Raw genomic sequence first — 21,675 nt, forward strand, 5'->3', positions numbered from 1 at the left:
CCAAAGTACAATTTGTGAAAAGCTAAGTTGATCAAACTGTGATCATTATCTAATCTAAAATATAACCTCTCCTTAAATGGTTTAAGCAAAAATTATATTCTTATGATTAAATCTAAGATAATTGTCTCTAAAGTTTACACCAACAAACAGCTTGCCCTTAGCAAACATTTTTTCACATTTTTCCCTACAGCAATTCTTTCAACATCTTTTAATAAAATCAATATGTTAACAACCAGTTAACAATCAGTGTATACAATCCCTTATCTAAACAGTGATTAGAGTTGATTAGATGTAGCTGTAGGCTTTTGCCTCCTAGCCGAGGACTTTTGTCCCATACATGCATTACCTAAAACCCCTATCTAAAAATTAACTGAGAATAAACATATACTTGATTAGAATTCATTAGATGCACTTTTGCCCCACTAGCTCTGGGCTCTTGCCAGCTAGCTAAGGACTTTTGTCCCATAAGTTTTTAGCTAAAGAGCCCCGTCTAAAAATCAAATAAAGGGCCAGCCTGTGGCTCACGTGGGAGAATGTGGTGCTGATAACACCAAGGCCAAGTGTTTGGATACCTATATAGGGATGGCTGGTTAGCTCACTTGGGAGAGCGTGGTGCTGACAACACCAAGTCAAGGGTTAAGATCCCCTTACCGGTCTTCTTTAGGAAAAAAAAAAAAAAAAAAATCACAAACTGTTTGGAAATGAATAATAATGAGACAAACAATGTATTGAATCTTGTTGGATATGACCAAAATAGTATCACATGAAAATGCATAGCATTAAATGCATTTATTGGGAAATAAAAAAGCTTCATTAAGCAATCATTTTTTTAAAAAGTTTAAAAAAATATAAAATACCAAGAAAATGAACCCAGAGGGGGAAAAAAGAAAGAGCCAATAAATATAAAAGCAGAAATTGGATTTTCACTTTAGTCGATACTAGAATCAACTCTCTTTCTAGGGATGACTTGAAAAGCTGAATAAATTTTGAAAAACACTTATTTGAAGACATCAGCATCAGAAAACAATCGAGACAATGAAAAATTACAAGATAAGAACCAGAAGAAGACAGAATTCTAGAGATAAATTATAGATTAGCCCTCTAAAGAACTGCAGCTCAGCTTCGAAAAATCTCTCTTGAAATTGGATTAAGGGGATCCTGGATTGCTAGTGCCTTCAGGGAACTCTCAGAAACAAAAGTAAATCTTCCTAAATTTCAAATTAGTTCTACCAGAAACTTAATACATTTTTTGGCATACAATTGAAAAATAACCAGTCCCAGGAAGAAGTGTGGCAACATGTACCATAACTATCAGAAACAATGGACAACAGAAATTGTCCCACATGGATTCCAGATATTGCAGTTATTGGTCATAAACCTTAAAACTAGTATGCTTACAAAGTGAAAGGGGATATAAAAGATGAATTAGATGGGGCCAGCCCATGGCTCACTTGGGAGAGTGTGGTGCTGATAACACCAAGGCCACAGGTTCGGATTCCTATATAGGGATGGCCAGTTAGCTCACTCGGGAGAGTGTGGTTCTGACAACACCAAGTCAGGGGTTAAGATCCCCTTACCGGTCTTCTTTAAAAAAAAAAAAAAAAAAAAAAGATGAATTAGAAATTTTGGCATAAAACTAGAAACTATTAAAAAGTTCATAGATTTGAAAAACTAATCAAAATCGAAAACTGAAAAATACAATAATACAAATTAAGAATTCATGGATAGATTTAACAGCAGATTAGACACCGTTGAATAGAGAATTACTAAACTAGAAGAGAGAAGAGAAAATACAGAAGACAGAATAAGAGACAGGAAGGATACAGTGAGATGATGTAACACATGTATAATTTGAAGTCCTAGGGGAGGAGAAAGAACAGAGAGAAGCAATGTTTGAACAGACAAGGGCTAAAAAAAAAAACTCCCAAAACTGATGAAAGACATTCTGTCACAGATTCAAGAAACTATGAACCCTAGGGTAAATAAAAAGAAATCCACACCTAGCCACATCAGCTGTCAGTCTAATTGTTTGAACTTAATATGCCTTTTTTTCCCCTCTTGCTGCCTATAACCAATTCTTCAAATGCTCTTAGAACCAGTTTTACCATCCTGATAGTTTGTTCTTTCATTTATGGGTTGAATAATCTTTTACTCTGTGTTTATTTTATATTTGTATGAGTCATGTTTTTAACTTTTTGAAAACTATACTTTGAATATGCATGAAACAAAGAATTCATTAGACAACACTTTTTCTTCTTGTAATAAGTTTTCTATACTATTTTATTTTTTTCATTTTATTAAAAATAATTCTGGGCCGGCCCGTGGCTCACTCGGGAGAGTACGGTGCTGATAACACCAAGGCCCCGGGTTCGGATCCCATATACGGATGGCCGGTTTGCTCACTGGCTGAGCGTGGTGCTCACAACACCAAGTCAAGGGTTAAGATCCCCTTACCGGTCATCTTTAAAAAAAAAAAAAAAATAATAATAATAATAATAATTCTGGTCACAACCCATTAAATCTAGTTTCCACCTGAGTTTGGAACACTCCACATTCGCAGACTTGGGGGTGGGAGAAGTGTGTGTGGGCAGAATTGCATTTTAAAAACCCACTAATATTTAAATTTGCAAGTGCAGCTTCTTCCCTCCAGGGGTCATCTGATCTCTGGCTTGGCCCCTGGATTGTTTCTGTTCTCTCTTTGCTCAGCACTTAGACTCTGTGATCGATCTGGGCGGCCATTAGGAAAAGCCAGCGGGCAGTTCAGCCTCAGCAGCCGGTGTCTGGTCCTTCCGGGGAAGTGAGGGTCCCTGGGGCGATGGCGCTGCGGAGTGGCGAGCCCGCAGGCTAGGCAAGGGCGGGTCTCCCCGGGCGAAAGCCATCGGGCTTCCGAGGACTTGGCTGCACCCAGAGTTCAGACCAAGCGAAAAGTTCTCTTCGAGAGTCGGCGGCGGAGGCTGCCATCGTCAGAGCGCGGTCGGTCTCCCTAAGTCACCCCGTCCATCTCCTGCCAGCCGGAGAAGGTGGCTTCTGTGTGCTCTCTCGGTCCCGCTTTGGAGCGAGTGGGGGCCACGAGGGAAAGTGAGAGGGAAGGGCCCTGGCCGGCCTCCGAACCCGCCCCTGCACTTGGCCTGTGGGCGGCTCGGGTGCTCTGCACTCGGGTCCACGGGCGCGGGCGCACGAGCAGCGTCCATGGCTGCTCTGGGCTGCGCGAGGCTCAAGTGGGCGCTGCTGGGGATACGGCTGGCGGGCCGTGGCCTCTGCCCGCACGGGGCCAGAGCCAAGGCCGCGATCCCTGCGGCTCTCCCCGCTGACGAGGCCACCGAGGCTCCCGGAGCCGGGCCTGGCGACCCGCGGCGTCTGCGGAGCTTGGAGGAACTTCCCAGGTTAGGGAAGCTGCGCTTCCTGTTCCAGCTGTTCGTGCAAGGCTACGCTCTGCAACTGCACCAGCTCCAGGTAACCAGGCGGGGGCATCGCCACCTGGGGTCGGGGTGGGCACCGGGACGGAGATACTGATGAGGGAGACGTCGGAGAAAATGTGAAGGACGCAGGAACTTAGCTTGGGACCGACTGAGGCTTCGGTCATCAATTGGACATCCGTAGGGGGAATGTGCCATTTGAACTGAAATAAGCAGGCGCATGAGTGGTACGGATCAGGAGGGTGCCAGTGAGAAGGTGACTTGGAGGCTAGACTTCAAGTGCACGGAAGTTGGGAGAGGAAGGAGATGTCCTGGGAAGAGAATGGCAGATGCAAGGGAATAAGCTGACATGTAATAGAATCGCTATTTAACTCCGTGGTGATACTGGCTACCAAGGACTTCTTCCAAAGGAAATAACTTGTAGGCTGATTACAGAGTCTTCTTAACAATTTGCAAGGTAAATTTCCCCTTGGAGGAAAACAGATCTCACTTCTCAGGGAGCAAAAGCAAAATGATAGACAGTAAGGAAAAGGTGTATTTTTTTTTTTTAAAAGATGACCGGTAAGGGGATCTTAACCCTTGACTTGGTGTTGTCAGCACCACACTCAACCAGTGAGCGAACCGGCCATCCATATATGGGATCCGAACCCAGGGCCTTGGTGTTATCAGCACCGCACTCTCCCGAGTGAGCCACGGGCCGGCCCCAGAAAAGGTGTATTTTTGTTGTTAAGAAATCAATGATTAGTGCTGATAACACCAAGGCCACGGGTTTGGATCCTATATAGGGATGGCCGGTTTGCTCACTGGCTGGGCATGGTGCTGACAGCACCAAGCCGAGGGTTGAGATCCCCTTACCGGTCATCTTTAAAAAAAAAAAAAAAAAAAAAAAGAGAAATCAATGATTGATAAGAAAGGTTTACCCAGTGGAATAGGGAGCTGAGGCAGGGATGAACAGACAACCCACTGTCAGCTGACAGACTGGAAAACACAACATTGACCAATGTTGGTTGAGTCCGAGAGGTTTTAGGAAAGGAACCAAAGAGATTCATGTGGGATCTGTGTTCCTAATGACTATTAACAAATATTGAAGGGGTATAAAGAATAATTATGATTTGTAACAGTATATATGTTAGTAATATTGATTTGATCAACATATCTAAATGTTGAACCCCAAAAATATGTATAATAAATTTTCATTCAATAAGTAAAATAAATTAAAATTAAAACAAACAAACAAACAAAAAACCCCAAATATTGACACACCTACTATGTCCCAGGCATGGTTCCGAGTGCTGGGATTAAGTGAGATGAGGCCCCTGCCCTCATGGGGCTTATATGCTCCTTTGGGGAAGATGGAGGGTAAGGAAGTACATGAATCAATAAACAGTTAACTTCAGAGAGAGGACTCTGGAAGGAAAAGCTGTTCAAGTGAGGGAGGGTTGTGCCCTCTGCAGGGGAGGTTTGGTTGTCAGTGACTGACAGGAGGAGTAGGCAGGCTTTGGGCTGGGGTGGCAAAGGTCTGCTGGCCATGTATCTGTGCTGGGGAGTAGTAAAGAATGAAGAGCTGTGGGGGACAGGATGGGCCTTTAGGGACAGCTTTGAAGGCCAGACTAAGGGTTCCTCTGAGGAGCCATAGCAGGTTCCTGAGCAGGCATGGGGTGAAGATGGCCTCTGAGAAACACTGCCCAGGATGGACCGGACAGGAGAGCTGCGGAGGGTCTCAGGTGATGAGGGCTTGGGTATCGCACCATCCAGGATGGGGAAGCAGATCTGAGCCACATTCCACAGAAAGCAGGACTGGGCCTTGAGAATGTCAGAGAAAATGACGCTGAGGGTTTGAAAGGCAAACTGACCACAGCCACGTCTGCATCCTCTGTACCTGCTCGGGTGGCTGCTCTCTTTCCTAGAATCTTCCCTGATGGGCTTATATTTCTGAGACTTCGGTGCAGGTCACAAAGTACTGAGAGATGGTGAAAAATCATTCCCTATGGACCCAGCTGTTCTAAACCAAGCAACCAGAGTCCTGCTAACTTCCCCTGCTTGCTTGCTTGATTGATTAATTGATTATTTTTTGGTGGCTGGCTAGTATAGGGACTGAACCTTGGACCTTGGTGTTATCAGTACCATGCTCCCACGTCTAATCAGTTGAGCTAACCAGACAGCCCCCTCTGCTTGATTTAACCTCTAGAAATGTGAGAGGCCTAATGAATGTCCCAAGGCACTTAGTCCTTAGTGAGGACTAAAGATTTCTCAGGAGATTTACTAAGGATTATCTCCAGAGCATTAACTACCAAAGAAATTCTAGATGGCCCTATGAGGGGGAAGAGGAAGCAGGAGAAAGCCAGGAATGTGTAGCCTTTTAAAGGAGAGCCCAGGGCCTGGATTTAGGAGAGCCCTCTTGTTTCAGCCCTTGTATCCCAAAGATCTTCGGTCACATCAACCTGGGCTGTCCCATGGGAAATATGTTAGCCCTTCCCACTTCATGTGGCTGATTTGAGTTAGTAAAGAAGATTGTTGTACGTCTATAAAACCCAGTTAATAGCCCTATTGAGGAAGAGGGTGTGTTTCAGTGACCCACTTCGTATCAGTTAGAATTCACTTGGATGCTACTCAAACTGGCTTAAACTAATAAAGCAGGTTTCTTGGCTCATAGAACTAAAAACTCCAATAGTGGAGTAGTTCAGGTGTAGTTTGCTCTAGAGATTCATGAGGTCATCAAAGCTACAACTCTGTTTTTCTGCAGTTCTCTTGGCTCTGCTGTCTTGCAGTAGTTGGTTGACTGGCTAGGACTAGGTTCATTGCCCATCCCTGAGCCCATCATAGTGGCCAGGGGAGATAGACATACTCTAATCAGTTTAACCCCTTATAGGCTCACACCTAAAGCTGGGGTTGGGGTCCCTCCCACCAAAACCAGGTGGCTACCATACAAGGGGGAGGAGCAAAATGGGTGTAGGGGCAGCCAACCACAATGTCCCCTGCACCCTCAGTTGCCAAAAACTGCATTATCTCTCACATAAAAAATTATAAAATCAGCTTAGAGAAGCGTTGTAGGACTTAGGGGGGTGGGGTAGGGAATTGGGATATGTAAAAGTTATATTACTCCATAAATGCCAGTGCCTTTTTCTTTCCTAATTAAAATAATGTCAAGAATGCTGGAGGGCCGGCCTGTGGCTCACTCGGGAGAGCGTGGTGCTGACAACACCAAGTCAAGGGTTAAGATCCCCTTACCGGTCATCTTTAAAAAAAAAAAAAAAAAAAAAAAGAATGCTGGATAAATAAAATGTGAACATATGTTAAGTTTATATTAAATTTATGTCTTTCAAAGAAGTTGATCCTGAGAATGATGAGATATCTATTCTGTAGCTCTTATTGTTGATACCTGGTTTGGTGGCCCCTCCTGTGCTGTCCAATGCTCTGTGCACATATTTTCATTCCATGTATCATGTTTCTTATCATCACCTGTTTATATGGCTTAGAGACTGGGCTGTGAAGCTCTGAGGGCTGTGCCTACATCTTTCCCACCTCTGTCCCTTCAGCACCAGGCACAGTCTTAGGCACAAGGGAGGTACTGTGGGTGGTACTGAGCAGTGGATTCATCTAGTGGTAAACTTCTTTGTGACACTCTTCTTCCCAGCTCCCTGATCTGGTTGAGTTGACATATCATAGAGTGAAGGAGAGACAGTGAGGCAGGTGGCAGATGGATCAAGCCTAGCTCTTCAGTTCTCAGCATTTCAGGTTCAGAAATTAAATTTTGTCAGCACCTTCAGCATTGGCAGACCATTGGGGACTGACTGACTTTAGCCAAACCCACAGAAACAAATATGTGTACTGGAGTGTCCATGTGTTTATTTAGTAAGGAGGTCAACCCTTCCAGGGATCATAATACTTCATCATGTGGTAACCCCCTGTTCTAGTTATCTATTGCTACATAACAAACCATTCCAGAACATGGTGGCTTAAAACAACAAACATTTTGTTATGTACATGATTTTGTGAGTTAGGAATTTGGGAAGGACACAGTGGAAATGACTTATCTCTTCTCCATGATGGAGCAGAGCTTCAGCTCAAATGGCTGATGATGGCTGGGATTGCTCAAGTGGGGCTATATGTCTGGGCATTGGGCTGGCTTTTGGCTGGCATGTCACATCTGCTGGGGCTGGAATGGGCAAAATACCTTCTTCAATTGCATGTCTGGTGCCTGGGCTAGTTTGTTTGGACAGTTGGGCATCTCTCTCTCTCCACATAGCTGGCTTAGGCTTCCTCACAAGATGGTGGCCTCAGAATAGTCAGACTTCTTACATGGTGTTGGCATCCCCTAGAGTGAATGTTCCAAGAGACAGAAAGTGGAAGTTGCCAGTTTCTTACTGCCTGAGCGTGGAAACTGGCACAGCTTCAATTCCACCGTATTCCACACATCAAACATCAGAGCAGTTATAGAGCCCAACAAGATTCTAGGGAAGATGTAGACCTCACTTCTTAATGGGAGAGATGTTAGAGGATCTGTGGCCATTTTTAATACAACACACCCTTTTCCTAGGATCCAGGTGCCTAGGGAGAGAAATTAGTAACTGCATTAGTGGACTGCTTAGTGTGTAAGGACCCAGAACTAAAGGAGTTGAATTGTATGTAAGGAAATTCCATCCAGGCCTTGGGAAACCTAGATGAATGTGCTTCTCTGCTGCCTCTCCATTAGATTAAGTATCTTTGTCTCTTGGATAGTGAGAGATAAACGCTGCCAAATTCTTGCTATTTGGCTCTCTTCTGGATTTTGTGAAGACCACCCCCGTCCTGTTAACACATTCTTTCTTCTGTTTGGCTAAGACCATTGATAGGATGGATTTTCCTCTGTAGCACTCATGTTACCATCAAGCCTTCCAGAGATTATCCTCCAGTTACCTTGACTGAGCTTGAGTGTTTTTCAGTGTCATCTAGCAGACATTTACAGGTTGTCTTTAGGTTGTGGCAGAACTAGGTATACTGCCTTTAAGCCTCAGGAGTGGAAAATTTGAAATGAAGTACTAAGGCCAAAAATGTGTGAGTCATATGAATTTAGCAATTGCACCACCATAGTTTTATATTAGCTATAAACTGCTTTGGTCAGGATATTCAAGAATATTCAGGTAGTAATATTTGTGGTTGGGAAAGATTAGAATGACTTAAACGTCCCACAGTAGGGGACTAGTTAAATAAATTATGGAACATCCATACAATGGAATTATATGCAACCATTGAAAAGGATTAGGCAGATCTACCGTATTAATATGAATTGCTTGCTAAGAGATGGGAAGAAAGTAAGCTGCAAAACTATATAATGTACCATCATCTGTAGATAAGGAAAGAGCATGAGATATATATGCATGTGATGGAATTGGATGTATTGTCCCCTCCAAAACTCATGTGGAAATTTGATCTCCAATGTGGCAGTATTGGAAACTGATTAGGTCATGGGGGCGGATCCCTCATGAATGGATTAATGCTCTCCCTTGGGAGGGGGGAGTTAATGAGTGAGTTCTCGCTCTATTAGTTTCCGCAAGAGCTCCTTGCTTAAAAAGACCCTGGCACCTTCTCTCTCTCTTGCTTCCTCTCGCCATGTGATCTGCTTGTATCCGCTGGCTGCCTGCCACTTTTCCACCATGAGTAGAAGCAGCCTGAGGCCCATGCCAGACGCAGCTGTCCCAGAATCGTAAGCCAAATAAACCTCTCTTCTTTATAAATTACCCAGTCTCAGGTAAATCTGTTATAGCAACACAAAACAGACTAAAACAGCATGTATATACATCAAAAAGTTCGTGGAAAAGTAGAATTAAAAGATAATGCTAATCTTTCCATGAACTTTTTGAAGTACCTTTTTATGTTTGCATATGTATGAAATATCTCTGGGAGGACTCACAAGAAATTGGTAATAATGGTTGCTTTTGTATAGGGGTCCTGGGCTCTGGAGGTGAGAGTTAGGAGGAAGATTTACTTTTCTTTTTCTTTCTTTCTTTCCTTCCTTCCTTCTTTCTTTCTTCCTTATTGGAACATAGTTAATTGTACATATCTGTGGGGCACAGCTTTGAATATCAATACCTGTGTACAATATGTGATGTTCAAATCAGGATAATTAGTATATTCTTCATTATACAATGTAATAAATTTTTGTGGCCCTTTACCAATTCCTCCCTTCCCCCCTTGCCCTCTCCCTTTCCCACCTGTGGTAACTTCAATTCTGTTTTCTTCTGTTAAAGGTTTTCTTTTCATTGTGCACACTTTTATACTCTTTAAATTTTAACAGTGTGCATGGGGTGGGGGAGGAGAAGGGACTGGGAAAGAAGGACTTTGTATATGAAATTTTTCATTTAAAAAATATTGAAGTAAGTATGACAGATCTGAACATTTCTTAATTCTGGAGAGTAGGCATGTGGGTGTTTATAATGTTATTTTCTTGAATTTTCAACATTAAAATATTCATACTAAAAATACAAATAATCCTGCTTATCAGGAATCCAAATGTTGCTATTGGCTTGGGCTGATCTTGGAGGAGATTATTCAAGGCAGGCTGCAGAGCAAGGAGAACCTGGGAATGCTGTTAATTATTTAGCACCTTCTGTCACTTGTAAATATGAATTCCACCGGTGTGAGGGGCTTGGGGTTAACTCGTAATGACACTTTGACAGCATTAAGACAGGGCTGTCCCAGCTGGACTCCTCTTCGCCTTTGACCCCGAATGGGCATTCTTTCTGACATCTGTCAGCACAGGCAAAATAGTGGCCTGTGCCTGAAGTTATGTCTCTTCTGCTTACCAGCTGATGGCTGCCAGCTTTTAGGGGCGGGTTTGTTGACACTATCAAAACAGTGCTTGGTGTTTGTGAATTCCCTTTTGTCCTGAAGGCTATTTGCTTGCTGTTTTAGTGTTTTGCTGTGCTGAGTCCTTCCCTAAGAAGCCCACTATCCATAAACTAAACAGGACTCTAAACAGGAGAATAGAACATTGAAATGCAGTATCAATTTGGGAGGTGGGAATGGATTTCAGGTGGTATTAAAGTTCTTTTTTTTTTTTTTGGTAATAGCTTTATTGAGATATAATCACACACTATCCAGTTCACCCATTTAACAATTAGATGGTTTTTTTTTTTTTTTTTTAAAGATGACCGGCAAGGGGATCTTAACCCTTGACTTGGTGTTGTCAGCACCACGCTCACCCAGTGAGCCAACTGGCCATCCCTATATGGGATCCGAACCCGGGGCCTTGGTGTTATCAGCACCACACTCTTCCGAGTGAGCCACGGGCTGGCCCAGATGGTTTTTCATATATTCACAGAATCATGCAACCATCACTCTAGAAAGAAACCTGGTACCCTTTAGCAGTCACCTTCATTCCCTCATCTCTCCCAGCCCATGGTGACCACTAATCTACTTTCTGTCTCTATGGATTTACCTATATGGACATATGTGGTCTTTTGTGACTGGCTTCTTTCACTTAGCATAATATTTTCAAAGTTCATCCATGTTATAGCATGTGCCAATACTGCATTCCTTTTTATGGCTGAATAGAATTCTATTATAGGGACATACACAATTTATGTATCCATTCATCCATTGATGTATATTTGGGTTGTTTCCACTTTTTGGCTCAATATCCCTTTTTGAGTTTTCAAGGTACATACAACTCAGAGCTGAGTTTCCTATATTTATTTGGGTTCCCAACTCTTTGAAAATCTGAAAGCTGTGGCATTTCTCTACAGTGAAAAATGAGTTTTTGCACAATATATATTGCATAGGATTTCAGGTCTCCCCCATGACATCCAGACTGTGCATACCCGGATTTATGACCCCTTGCTTTGGAGGTGGATTAGGGCCTTCCAGGCATCATACCTAAAATTTAGTTAATGGCCCCTAGGGTCTGCCTTGGGCTATCAACCCTTAACATATGGGCTAGCCGCTGAGTATCTTTTGGATCAATTAGTAGTATAATTCCCTTATTTAACTAATGAAGAAATAAATGGTAAGCTTACACATACAAGAAAAGTCAAGGCCAAGGCCTGACAGATAAAACCTTTATTGGTACAATTAGCCACTTTTAGATTTAGACAGTTTATTACTTATATAGACAGCAAAAAGAAGAATAAGCCAAAGATGCTAGGTCTCCAAGATCCTTGTCCCACAAACCTAAAAGGACAACACCAAAACAAAGGGGGACAGATTATTGCAATGCAAGATGCGGGGGGTACCCTGTTGCTGAGAAATCCCTTCTAGACTGTAGCTAAGGGGTTTTATATTCTGCAGCTCTTTTCTGAGGGGGACAGGGCGGAAAGCCCCATATGTCATCAGATCCCAGGAGGGAGGCAATGAGAAGTTGTACCATGACAGCCTCCCAGGGGAGATAAGGAGGCACATGGGAGGTGGGAGGTGGCCTTGGGGCAGCTCCTTACAGGCCTCCCATTCTTCCATATTCCAGGAAGATCACAGTGTTCCAAAGAAACTCATAAGCAGTGGTTCAAGTTTTTGTATGTGCAAGGTTGCTAGGTTGGTGATGTTCCTCTACAACTCCAACCCCAACCTTTCATATATCCAACTAAGAATTCTCAGGAGCATGGGTCACCTGCATCAGATACTCTGTACTGATAAGGGCTCCTACCAAATCTGTTCTGTTTGTCCTAGGCAATATCAGACAAGAGTGTACACAACCATGACTCCCCGTATGTTGGTCAGTGTCCCGACCCATGGGATATTCAACGCAGACCCTGGAGGGGGGAGTGGGAATTGGATGGGACAAGAGACGGGAGAAATGGAGACAAGACAGTATTCTGATCAAGTCTCTTTTATTAGCCAGAAGGTCACAGCTTATATAGCCAGCTGGAGGGAATCAGCACATAAGGAAGTATGCAGATGTTTTCTGGGAAAAAACCACAGGGCAAATTGTTCTGGGAAATGGAACATTTCTCAGCTATCTAAAGCAAAGCAGCGGTGATCTACCCCTAGGGCTGTGCAAGCAGTAAGAAGGAGAAAAGGGCGGAAAGGTCACAGCATTTATATCTTCAGTGTCAGAGGGCTATTGGCAGGGCTTCATGACCCTGGGCAGGCTATGACCGGGCTCTTTGGCCCCGGACAGGTCAGGCCTACTTGGAGGAGAGACTGCATCCAGGCTTTCCATCTGGAGCTGTCAGCAACCACACCTACCCCCACCCCAGCTGGCCCGCAGGAAGTCCAGGGCAAAGTGATTGTCTGTTACCACCCATGCTGAAGAGTTTGGAACAACCTTTGACAAATGGACAAAAGAAGCCAAACGATAATGAGAGGAGACCAAAGAGACCAAACCAGTGCCCAGAAATTTAATCTTGTTCCGTCATCTTTAGTGGAGGCTGATCTTTTCCAAAGTCAGTGGCAGTTGGGACATTTCTAAGAGCTCTTAGATTCAGATTCTTCATTGGCCAGTGGTCAAATGGAGGATGATGGCAGTGGTCTGGGCTAGATGTCCTGTAGACTAGTGCTGAGAGAAAGGGATCAATAGTCCCTTCCTCCACCCCTGACCTCTTGGGTTAGCCCCCTGTTGCTTCGCCTCCCACAGATTTGTCACCCCTTTTTCCCTGGGTGATGGAGCCACAAAAGATTACTCAAAGCTCATCTCTTCTGAGCAGTGAGAAGCCCTGAAGTGGTTAATCTCCCAGAACCCTCAAGAGAGAGGCATTCCTTTCATTTGAGAAATTAACCATGAATTGTTGTTCTCTTCCTGCATTTATTCTCCAGACCAGGAAGTTACAGGAAGAGAACATCGGTGGGGTTATAGTTTAACAAGATAGCCTGGTAACATTCAGTAAAACAAGTAAGGTGACATTCCATAAGGCAATTTAAGTGATCCACCAACAAAAGCTTGACCTTCACAAACATTCCTTCTCCCTACAGAAGCTTCCCAGTATCTTTATCTATCAACCAGTAACTTGTCTGTTTTTTTTTTTTTGTTTGTTTGTTTTTTTTTTTTTTTTTGTCTTTTTCGTGACCGGCACTCAGCCAGTGAGTGCACCGGCCATTCCTATATAGGATCCGAACCCGCGGCGGGAGCGTCGCCGCGCTGCCAGCGCAGCACGCTACCGAGTGCGCCACGGGCTCGGCCCAACTTGTCTGTTTTTGAACCAGCAACCTTGCTGTGTTACAATTCTTCATCTTACAACAGAGACTATAGCCTGGGGAAAATTTCTTGGTTTTTGCAATGTCAACATTTTATATGTACTTTTAAGAAGTTAGACCAAATCTGGAAGTACAAAAAACTAGGCCCTGTGAAATATATTCACTTTATAATATGCTCTACAGCCCCTGATATCCCACAAACCACAGTTGTTGCTCTCCTTCCACAACCATGTGATCTTTATGGCTGGCTCCTACAGCAATTGCTTAACCCTTTTCCCCAGCCTCTTCATGTCTTACCCACATGTGTGCCCCGATTTGTCCCTAGGTGGCTCAGTCGTTTCTTCCTTGTATGCCTTGTATTGTCATGTGGACCACATCCGGATTATCTTAGGAGCTGTCCTTACATATGTGATCATTATCATCTCTATCCATGATTGCCTAAGACCAGCAAGCATAGCTGGTGGCAAAAGAAGCACTAGGTTAGAGTCACTCACTACCTGGTTCTCCTTAGGGAAGGAGGGACTTGGGTCTCTGCCCTAGTCCTGTTCATCTTGGAGAGGGTTAGATCTGGGTAGAGAGGTGGTGTGTAGGCCTTGGATCAATACCAATCTGAATAGCATAGACCTCAGCGAGGGGGTCTACATCCTGTTGGTTCTCCTCCTGTTTATCCACAGTAAATGCCAAAGCTGACTGGGGATTCTCACTGTTACAACCTGGAGCTTTAAATTTTGTATCCTTCTCATGGCCTGATAGCAAGAGAGAATTTCCCTCATGGGCAAACCATCAATCTCCCTGTTGGAGATTCTTCTAACATAATAGCCCCCTGTGGTCCAATACAGTCTTGCTATAAACTAAATGTTTATATCCCCCCCCCCAAATTTATATGTTCAAACCTAATCCCCAATGTGATGGTATTAGGAAGTGGGGCCTTTGGGAGGTGATTAGGTCACTAGAGCTGAGCCCTCACGAATGAGATTAATGCCCTTATTAAAGAGGCTCTAGAAAGCTCATTCCACCATGTGCGGACACAGCTAGAAGGTGCTATGAACCAGGAAGCAAGCCCTCACTAGACACTGACTCTCTGGTTCCTTGATCTTGGACTTCCCAGTCTCCAGAACTGTGAGAAATAAATATTTTGTTTTTAAGCCACCCAGTCTATGGCATTTTGTTATAGCAGCCCAACAGATGAAGACAAGTCTGACAGTCTCCTTTTCTCTCTGTATTAATTTGCTCAAGCTGCCATACAAAGTACCACAAACTAGGTGTTGTAAACAACAGAAATTTATTGTCTCACAGTTTGAGAAGCTAGCAGTCCAAAATCAAGGTATTAGCAGGGTTGGTTCCTTCTGAAGGCTGTGAGGGGAGGATCTGTTCCAGGTCCTCTTTTCTTGACTTGTAGATCACTGTCTTCATGTTCACATGGCATTTTGCCCGTATGCATTTTGGATAGTTTCCTTAAGCACATTTTCTCTACTAGTTCTTTAATCAAGGCAGTGATCTCTCTTCCAGCCCTCCCCTTTCCCTGGCATCCTGTATTACTTACTGATACCACGTGGCTGAGCTGAGAGAACTCAGTGTGCTTTAAACTGGGTGTCTGCCTCCAAATTTCCTGTTTGTATGAGGACACCAGTCATATTGGATTAGGACCCACCCTAATGACTGCGTTTTAACTTCATTACTTCTATAAAGACCCTATCTTCAAATAAGGTCATTTTCTGAAGTGCTGGAGGTTAGGACTTTAACATATGAATTTGGGGGGAAACACGATTCAAGCCATAAGACCTTCTTAGCCTGAAGGGCATTTATCTTGGTCTGTGTTTTCCAGAGTTTATCTCTGGGATGCGAGAAAGGACTTAACTGTCCCTAAAAGCCTGGTGTGCTATTGAACAAACCAGTCAATCTGACGGTGACTGACTAGCTCATCATTTGGGTATTCATGTTTTCTATGGCAAACCCAGGTCAGGTTACAGTAGCCCTAAGGGAAGTTATAGTTTCCTCTCTTATCTTCCCTGGGCACTCACCAGATGATGGAAACTCATCTTGGGTAGACCGCTGTTTCACTATGGATGTAAAGACCACTGCAACAAGCGCTGACTAGTCTTTATGTGCTTTCCCTCCGTGCTGTTGTTACTGGTGAATGTGTTCATGGCTGGGGCTAAGAGGGGATCTCAGTACATCTCTGAGGAACTGACTGCTCTTGATGGCTTGGCAGTATTTTACCTGTGATCACAGCCATGGGTCTGAGCAAAGCAGTGTTGCTTTCCCAATGATATAGAAGGGTGAGGAACCACAGAATACTTCTCCTCACTTTATGGAACCCTCCCTCTTTAAGTCTAGACACCAACACAACTCATCAGGGCTCTCAGGGACAATGGTCAAGAACCACTTGTCCCTCTTGTCACTAAACACATCAGCAATCATATCTGCCATTGCCCACCAGGATCCTGTTCTGTACCTTGCTAGTCAGCCTTGAGGGTCTTGCTGTGTTTTTTCCACAGGGGCATTGTGACCTTATCAGCCTCGAGGGGAAGAGGGTTAAAAACCCCCATGTAGTCAGTCTATCAGGAACTGGTGGGGCAACTGCCCTGATAGTGGGGCTCCTTTTGCGGGTACAACTTTTGTATCAGGAACATACTGCTTTTTAGTTGGTAGAAGACAGCTGTTTTTCTTTGCCAGAGGCATTCAGTGTTGTGACTCCACCTGCATTGTTTCAATTAGGTTTACGTGGCAAGCAGACCCCAAATCTTTTTTTTTTTAAAGATGACTGGTAAGGGGATCTTAACCCTTGACTTGGTGTTGTCAGCACCACGCTCACCCAGTGAGCTAACCGGCCATCCCTATATGGGATCCGAACCCGTGGCCTTGGTGTTATCAGCACTACACTCTCCCGAGTGAGCCACGGGTCGGCCCAGGCCCCAAATCTTGTTGGGACTTACTAGTCGTTCCTGCTAGGACTTTCAATTTGCTAACCAACAAGACATCATTATACAATGAAAACTTTGACAATGACAACAGAAGCATTTTCCTAACACTTTATGAACACTCATATTTACACATTTCAATCCCAAGTGCACATTTTTGCAACAATACACAGGAGGGATGGGCTCACAGGCCTCTCTCTCACAGTCACTTTCCCTTTCATTCTCATTTCGCTGCCACAAACCTTAGTCACTTTTTTACAGAAACACAGACCAATGGGTTTAACACAGGTATTCCAGGAGTTATGCAGTAGCTGGAAGCTTGGGGAATATCAGAGCCAGGAGGAGGGCAGCCCTGGGGCCAGGGAGGGCAGCAACTCCACCAGCAAGCCCAGCTTTGCATCTTCTTTTGGTTTTAAGTGGCTGTTTACTCAGCTTCAACAAACGCACTTTTAGCAACTTAAAGCACCAATCAAGTGGCTGGTTTCAGTGCCATTTCCAATGGCTCCAAAGGTTTATTGACAGAAGAGATTGGATGTTGGGAAAACCTCAACTCCTGGCTCACTAGACTGTGGAAGTCTCACAGCCCCCTGGTAGGAGGACCCCTGCCCATGTCACTTAAGTGCGAGAATCTGTTTTATCTCCTAACCTGGCCATCGTGGCCCCATATCCTTGCAAAGGGCACTGTGACTTTACTGGTTTCACGCTGGGCACCAAATGTGTCAAGTTCGCATATAACAGAAAAAGCAAAGCCAAAGCCCGATGGATTTATCTGGTAAAGATTCCAAAAGCCGTTTAGAGATTTAGACAGTTTATTGCTTACATAGGCAGTGATAAGAAGAATAAGGCAAAGGTGCCAGCTCCCCAAGATCTTTGTCTCATGCACCCAAAAGGACAACACCAGAACACAAGGGGACAGATGACTGCAGCACAGGTTGCAGGATACCCTGTTGCTGAGGAGCCCCTTCTAGACTGTAGCTAAGCGCTTTTATATTCTGCAGCTCTTTTCTGAGGGGGACAGCGCAGAAACCTCATACCTCATCAGGACCTGGAGGAAGGCAATGAGAAGCTGTCCCATGACAGTCTCCCAGGGGAGATAGGGAGGCGCGTGGGAGGTGGGAGGTGGCCTCGTAGCAGCTGCTTACAGGCCTCCCATTCTTCCATGTTCCAGGAGGATTGCGGGTCATTCAATGGTCAAGGCTCAGAGAAGGCTGGGTCCAAGCCTTTGTGTACTGTACACAGATATGTGGAAAGTCTTGAGTGCCAAGGCAAAGTCATGCAGCCTGGTAGTGTTGGTCTGGAACTAGAACAAAATCTCCGCCAAGCTGCTCCCGACCCCACCAACTGATAGTGCCAGCTGTGTATGCCTGAGCTGAGATCACAACACATAACAGAGATGGGCATTTTTTCCTATAAAAATTACCCTTGTTTAAAAAAAAAGATCACATAAATATGAGTTACATGCTAAGTTTTTGTAATTGCATACCACATTTAAGAAAAAAATGCCATTTAGATTTAGTTGAAAAAACTTACGGAAGTAATACATGCTTATTGTAGAGAAGTCAGAAAATATAAAGAAACAAAAAAAAAGAAAATTCAGATCTTCCATAATCCCAACATCCAGCACATTGCACAGTACCTTGTACCCATAGGTGCTTATAAGCATTTGTGAAATGAATATGTAAATGTGCCCATAATCTATAACAAGTGGACATTTTTCACTTCCCCATCTTGTGTCACCTATATATGTTTTTTTAAATGAAAGCATACCATACATTCTGTTTTTAACTTGCCATTTTTACTGAAATATAAATATGAATATCTTTCTTTTTCAATAAACACACTGCTGTAATAGTTTCTAGTAGCTGAATAGTGTTCCGTGGTATGGCTACATCAGAATTTGCAGAGCTGTACTGTTACACATTTAGATCTTTTTAATGTATAAATATATCTATCACTAAATTTTCATGTGCATCCTCAATTATTTCCTTAGAATAAAAGTCCTAAAATGGAATTGTGGTAAAGGATTATGTTCAGGTCTTTGATATGTGTCGACTGTCAAATTGTCCTCATGCAGAAAAGTTACAAAGGCAGCAGTTAGTAGTTTGCCCAACAGGCAGCATTCCCGTTTTTAAAAATCTCTGAAATATCATAATTGAAAATGGCATGTCTTTGTGATATATACTCTGCCTGACCTTCTTTGTGAGACTGAACATGTTTTCCACATAGATTTACTACTCATATTTCTTCTTTTGTAAACTCCCTATTTTTGTTCTTTTTTCTTTTTTTCTAACAGGTTCTTTCTATTTTTCACATGGATTTCAGCTCCCTCTTTACATACGAAGGAGGTTAACTCTTTGTCATATGGAATGCAGATATACTCCTGGGTTCCTCTTTTTATATTTTATGTTATCAAGTCACTCTTTTTATTTTTTTATTTTTATTTTTTCAAGTCACTCTTTTTAGTGTGTTCTTTGAATTTGGGTATGATGTCCCTTGGAGAGAAAATACAGATGAATACACTGGGGTTATATACATAGTGTATTCATCTGTATTTTCTTTTTTTTTTTTTTTGTAGTTTCTTCTTAAATCTTTAGCCCAGCTGGGATTAATTTCTGTGCATGATATGAGGTCCACAGAACACAGGCACCTGACCCAGGGGTCACATGAGGAGCAGGAATGGAGCCCAGGCTGCAGCTGCATTTGGCCCGAGCAGGCACTTTTTTCTAATTCCTGCTTAAGGCTGTCTTTAGGCCAGCAGTGACCATGAATGTAGCTTCTAACTATATTTTCCCAAGTAACCAACTACTAGTTGCTTTAATGACATTTGTTGGGTTGTTTATCTGTTCCCTGTTATTTAAATCTGGGCTACGATGTCAAGAAACAGAACTGCTTGTGTTCCTTAATCCCTTGTCCCTTGTATCTGCTGATTATTCATTATTTACTTACTATAAGGCTTTTTCTAGTTCTTGCTCATGTAAAGAGCTTTGAACTGATTCTCAGCAGGCACAGGTCTCTCTGCTGCTTTTTGAAACTCAGTTTAGGGCCGGCCCGTGGCTCACTCGGTAGAGTGCGGTGCTGATAGCGCCAAGGCCCGGGTTCGGATCCCATATACGGATGGCCGGTTCGCTCACTGGCTGAGCGTGGTGCTGACAACACCAAGTCAAGGGTTAAGATCCCCTTACCGGTCATCTTTTAAAAAAAAAAAAAAAAAAAAAAAAAAAGAAACTCAGTTTAGCAGCTTCTCAAAAGTGAGGAAGCCCTCATGTTTCTTTCTGTTCACTCTTTTTCATTTTTTTTTTTTTTTTTTTTGTCTTTTTTCGTGACCGGCACTCAGCCAGTGAGTGCACTGGCCATTCCTATATAGGATCCGAACCCATGGTGGGAGCACCACTGCGCTCCCAGCGCCGCACTCTCCCGAGTGAGCCACGGGGTCAGCCCTAGGTATTTTATTCTTTAAGATGCTGTATATTAGTCTGCTTGGGCTGTCATAATAAAATACCACAGACTGGATGGCTTAAATAACAGTTATTTATTTTCTCACAGTTCTGGAGACTAAAAGTTGGACATCACGGTGCCAACATAGTTGGTTTCTCATGAGGGCTCTCTTCCTGGCTTGTAGATGGTCACCTTCCACCCTTCTGACCTCATTTAACCTTAATTACTTCTGAGGCTTCTGGTCAACATGGCAGAATAGATGGTCCCCAGCATCACTCTCTCCCACAAATCAACCAATTTACAGCTATAAAAATGCAACAGCAGCCAAGCTGGGGCTACTAGAACTCAGGGGAAGAAGAGGAGAGACCTACGGAGTTCATGAAGGCTGGAGAAGCCATGATGAGAGAAAGAAAAAACTGCTTGGAGCATTTCAGGCCATGGTTGCTTTAAGGTTGGAGCTGCTGAGTGCACAGAGCAGGAGCCGGCAGAAGCCTCAACTGTGCCCTTCAGATGAAGTTGCTTGGAGGCAGCAGGGAAGAAGGGGGCCTTGGTGGCCCCCAGGACAGCAAGACTGCTAACAGGGTTCCCGTGGACCCACACAAGAGTGAGGCGCCAGAACAACTGAAAAAAAGGAGCCATTCAGAGGCCAGTGAGTCATCGCAAGGGACCAGCACATGGGCTGGTCCTATGGGAAGTGTTTGGAGCACAGGCAGTGGGGGAGACAGGCCCACCGGGGGAACACCAGGACACAGCAAGGACAGCTGATCTGCCCTCCAATCAGTGCAGGACTATTCAGAGGACGCTGGTCAGGAATATAGAATTGCATGGGACGCAGATTGATGAAAAGACTTGGGCCCAGATCAGAGTATCTACACAACCCAGGTGCACTGGGTCTCAGGAGAGCCGGAAGTACCTGTAAGGTCAACCATTAAACCCTGACCTGCACAAAAAGCCTTCCCTAGGGAAACAGCAGCAAAGCAGCAATTTAGCTAAACCACACAACACAAGTACTGGTTCCCACAGGAAGTTCCCTGATTTTAGAAGTAAGCAAAGGACAAAAAATTAGTTCCGGCCCAGGCACACCACCAGTGCCTTGGGGATCACCAGGGGGCCCGAGGCACAAAGCCAGGGACCAGATCCCCCCCAACCAGGCACAGCACCAGCTCCTCGGGGCCTGCTGGGGGGCCCAAGGCACAAAGCCGGGGACTGGATCTCCCCCAACAACCAGGCACACTACCAGCGCTTTGGGGCCTGCCTGGGGGTCTGAGGCACAAAGCCAGGGACTGGACCCTCTGTCCCACAACCAGGCACAGTGCCAGCACCTCAGGCCCACCTGGGGATCTGAGGCATGGAGTGGAGACTGGACCTTCCCCCTGACAACCAGGCACACCACCAGCACCAAGGAGCGTGCCAGAAATATCACCTCCATGTGGGTGGCCCACCACAGCCACCACTGTAACCGTGGCTGCTGCAAAAGTGGCTAGACGTCACAACCATCATGCAGGTGGTCCGCCAACCACTGGAGTTCATTGACACAAGGAGAGTCACCAGTAGAGACCAAAGAAAAGAAGAGGATGTCTGTCTCCACAAAGCCCATTCCAGAGTGACAGAAGAAGCAGCTGCTCTATGATAATACTTGGGGACCTGAACACACCTCAGTATTGGACAGATCACCTAGGCAACAAATCAACAGAATAACCATTACTCTTTCAGAGGGAGAGAAGAAATCTAGGGTTATCAGTGGTGGGAGGGAGGAGGGAGAGGGGGATGGGGAGAGATTGGACAAGGGGCATAAAGAA

The 21,675-nt window shown here is 44.3% G+C and overlaps 1 protein-coding gene across 1 annotated transcript in view; it reads left to right on the forward strand.

The window, feature by feature from the left end:
- The first annotated feature begins 2,730 nt into the window (after positions 1-2,730).
- Positions 2,731-21,675, forward strand: part of LOC134374840 (sterol 26-hydroxylase, mitochondrial) — a 36,469-nt gene continuing 17,524 nt past the window's right edge. Inside the window, exon 1 of the mRNA XM_063093217.1 lies at positions 2,731-3,453. Coding sequence (XP_062949287.1) covers positions 3,190-3,453 — 264 coding nt within the window. The 5' untranslated portion in view covers positions 2,731-3,189. The remainder of the gene's footprint in view (positions 3,454-21,675) is intronic.

This window comes from Cynocephalus volans, chromosome 1, assembly GCF_027409185.1.
Source record: "Cynocephalus volans isolate mCynVol1 chromosome 1, mCynVol1.pri, whole genome shotgun sequence".
NCBI classification, from domain to species: domain Eukaryota; kingdom Metazoa; phylum Chordata; class Mammalia; order Dermoptera; family Cynocephalidae; genus Cynocephalus; species Cynocephalus volans.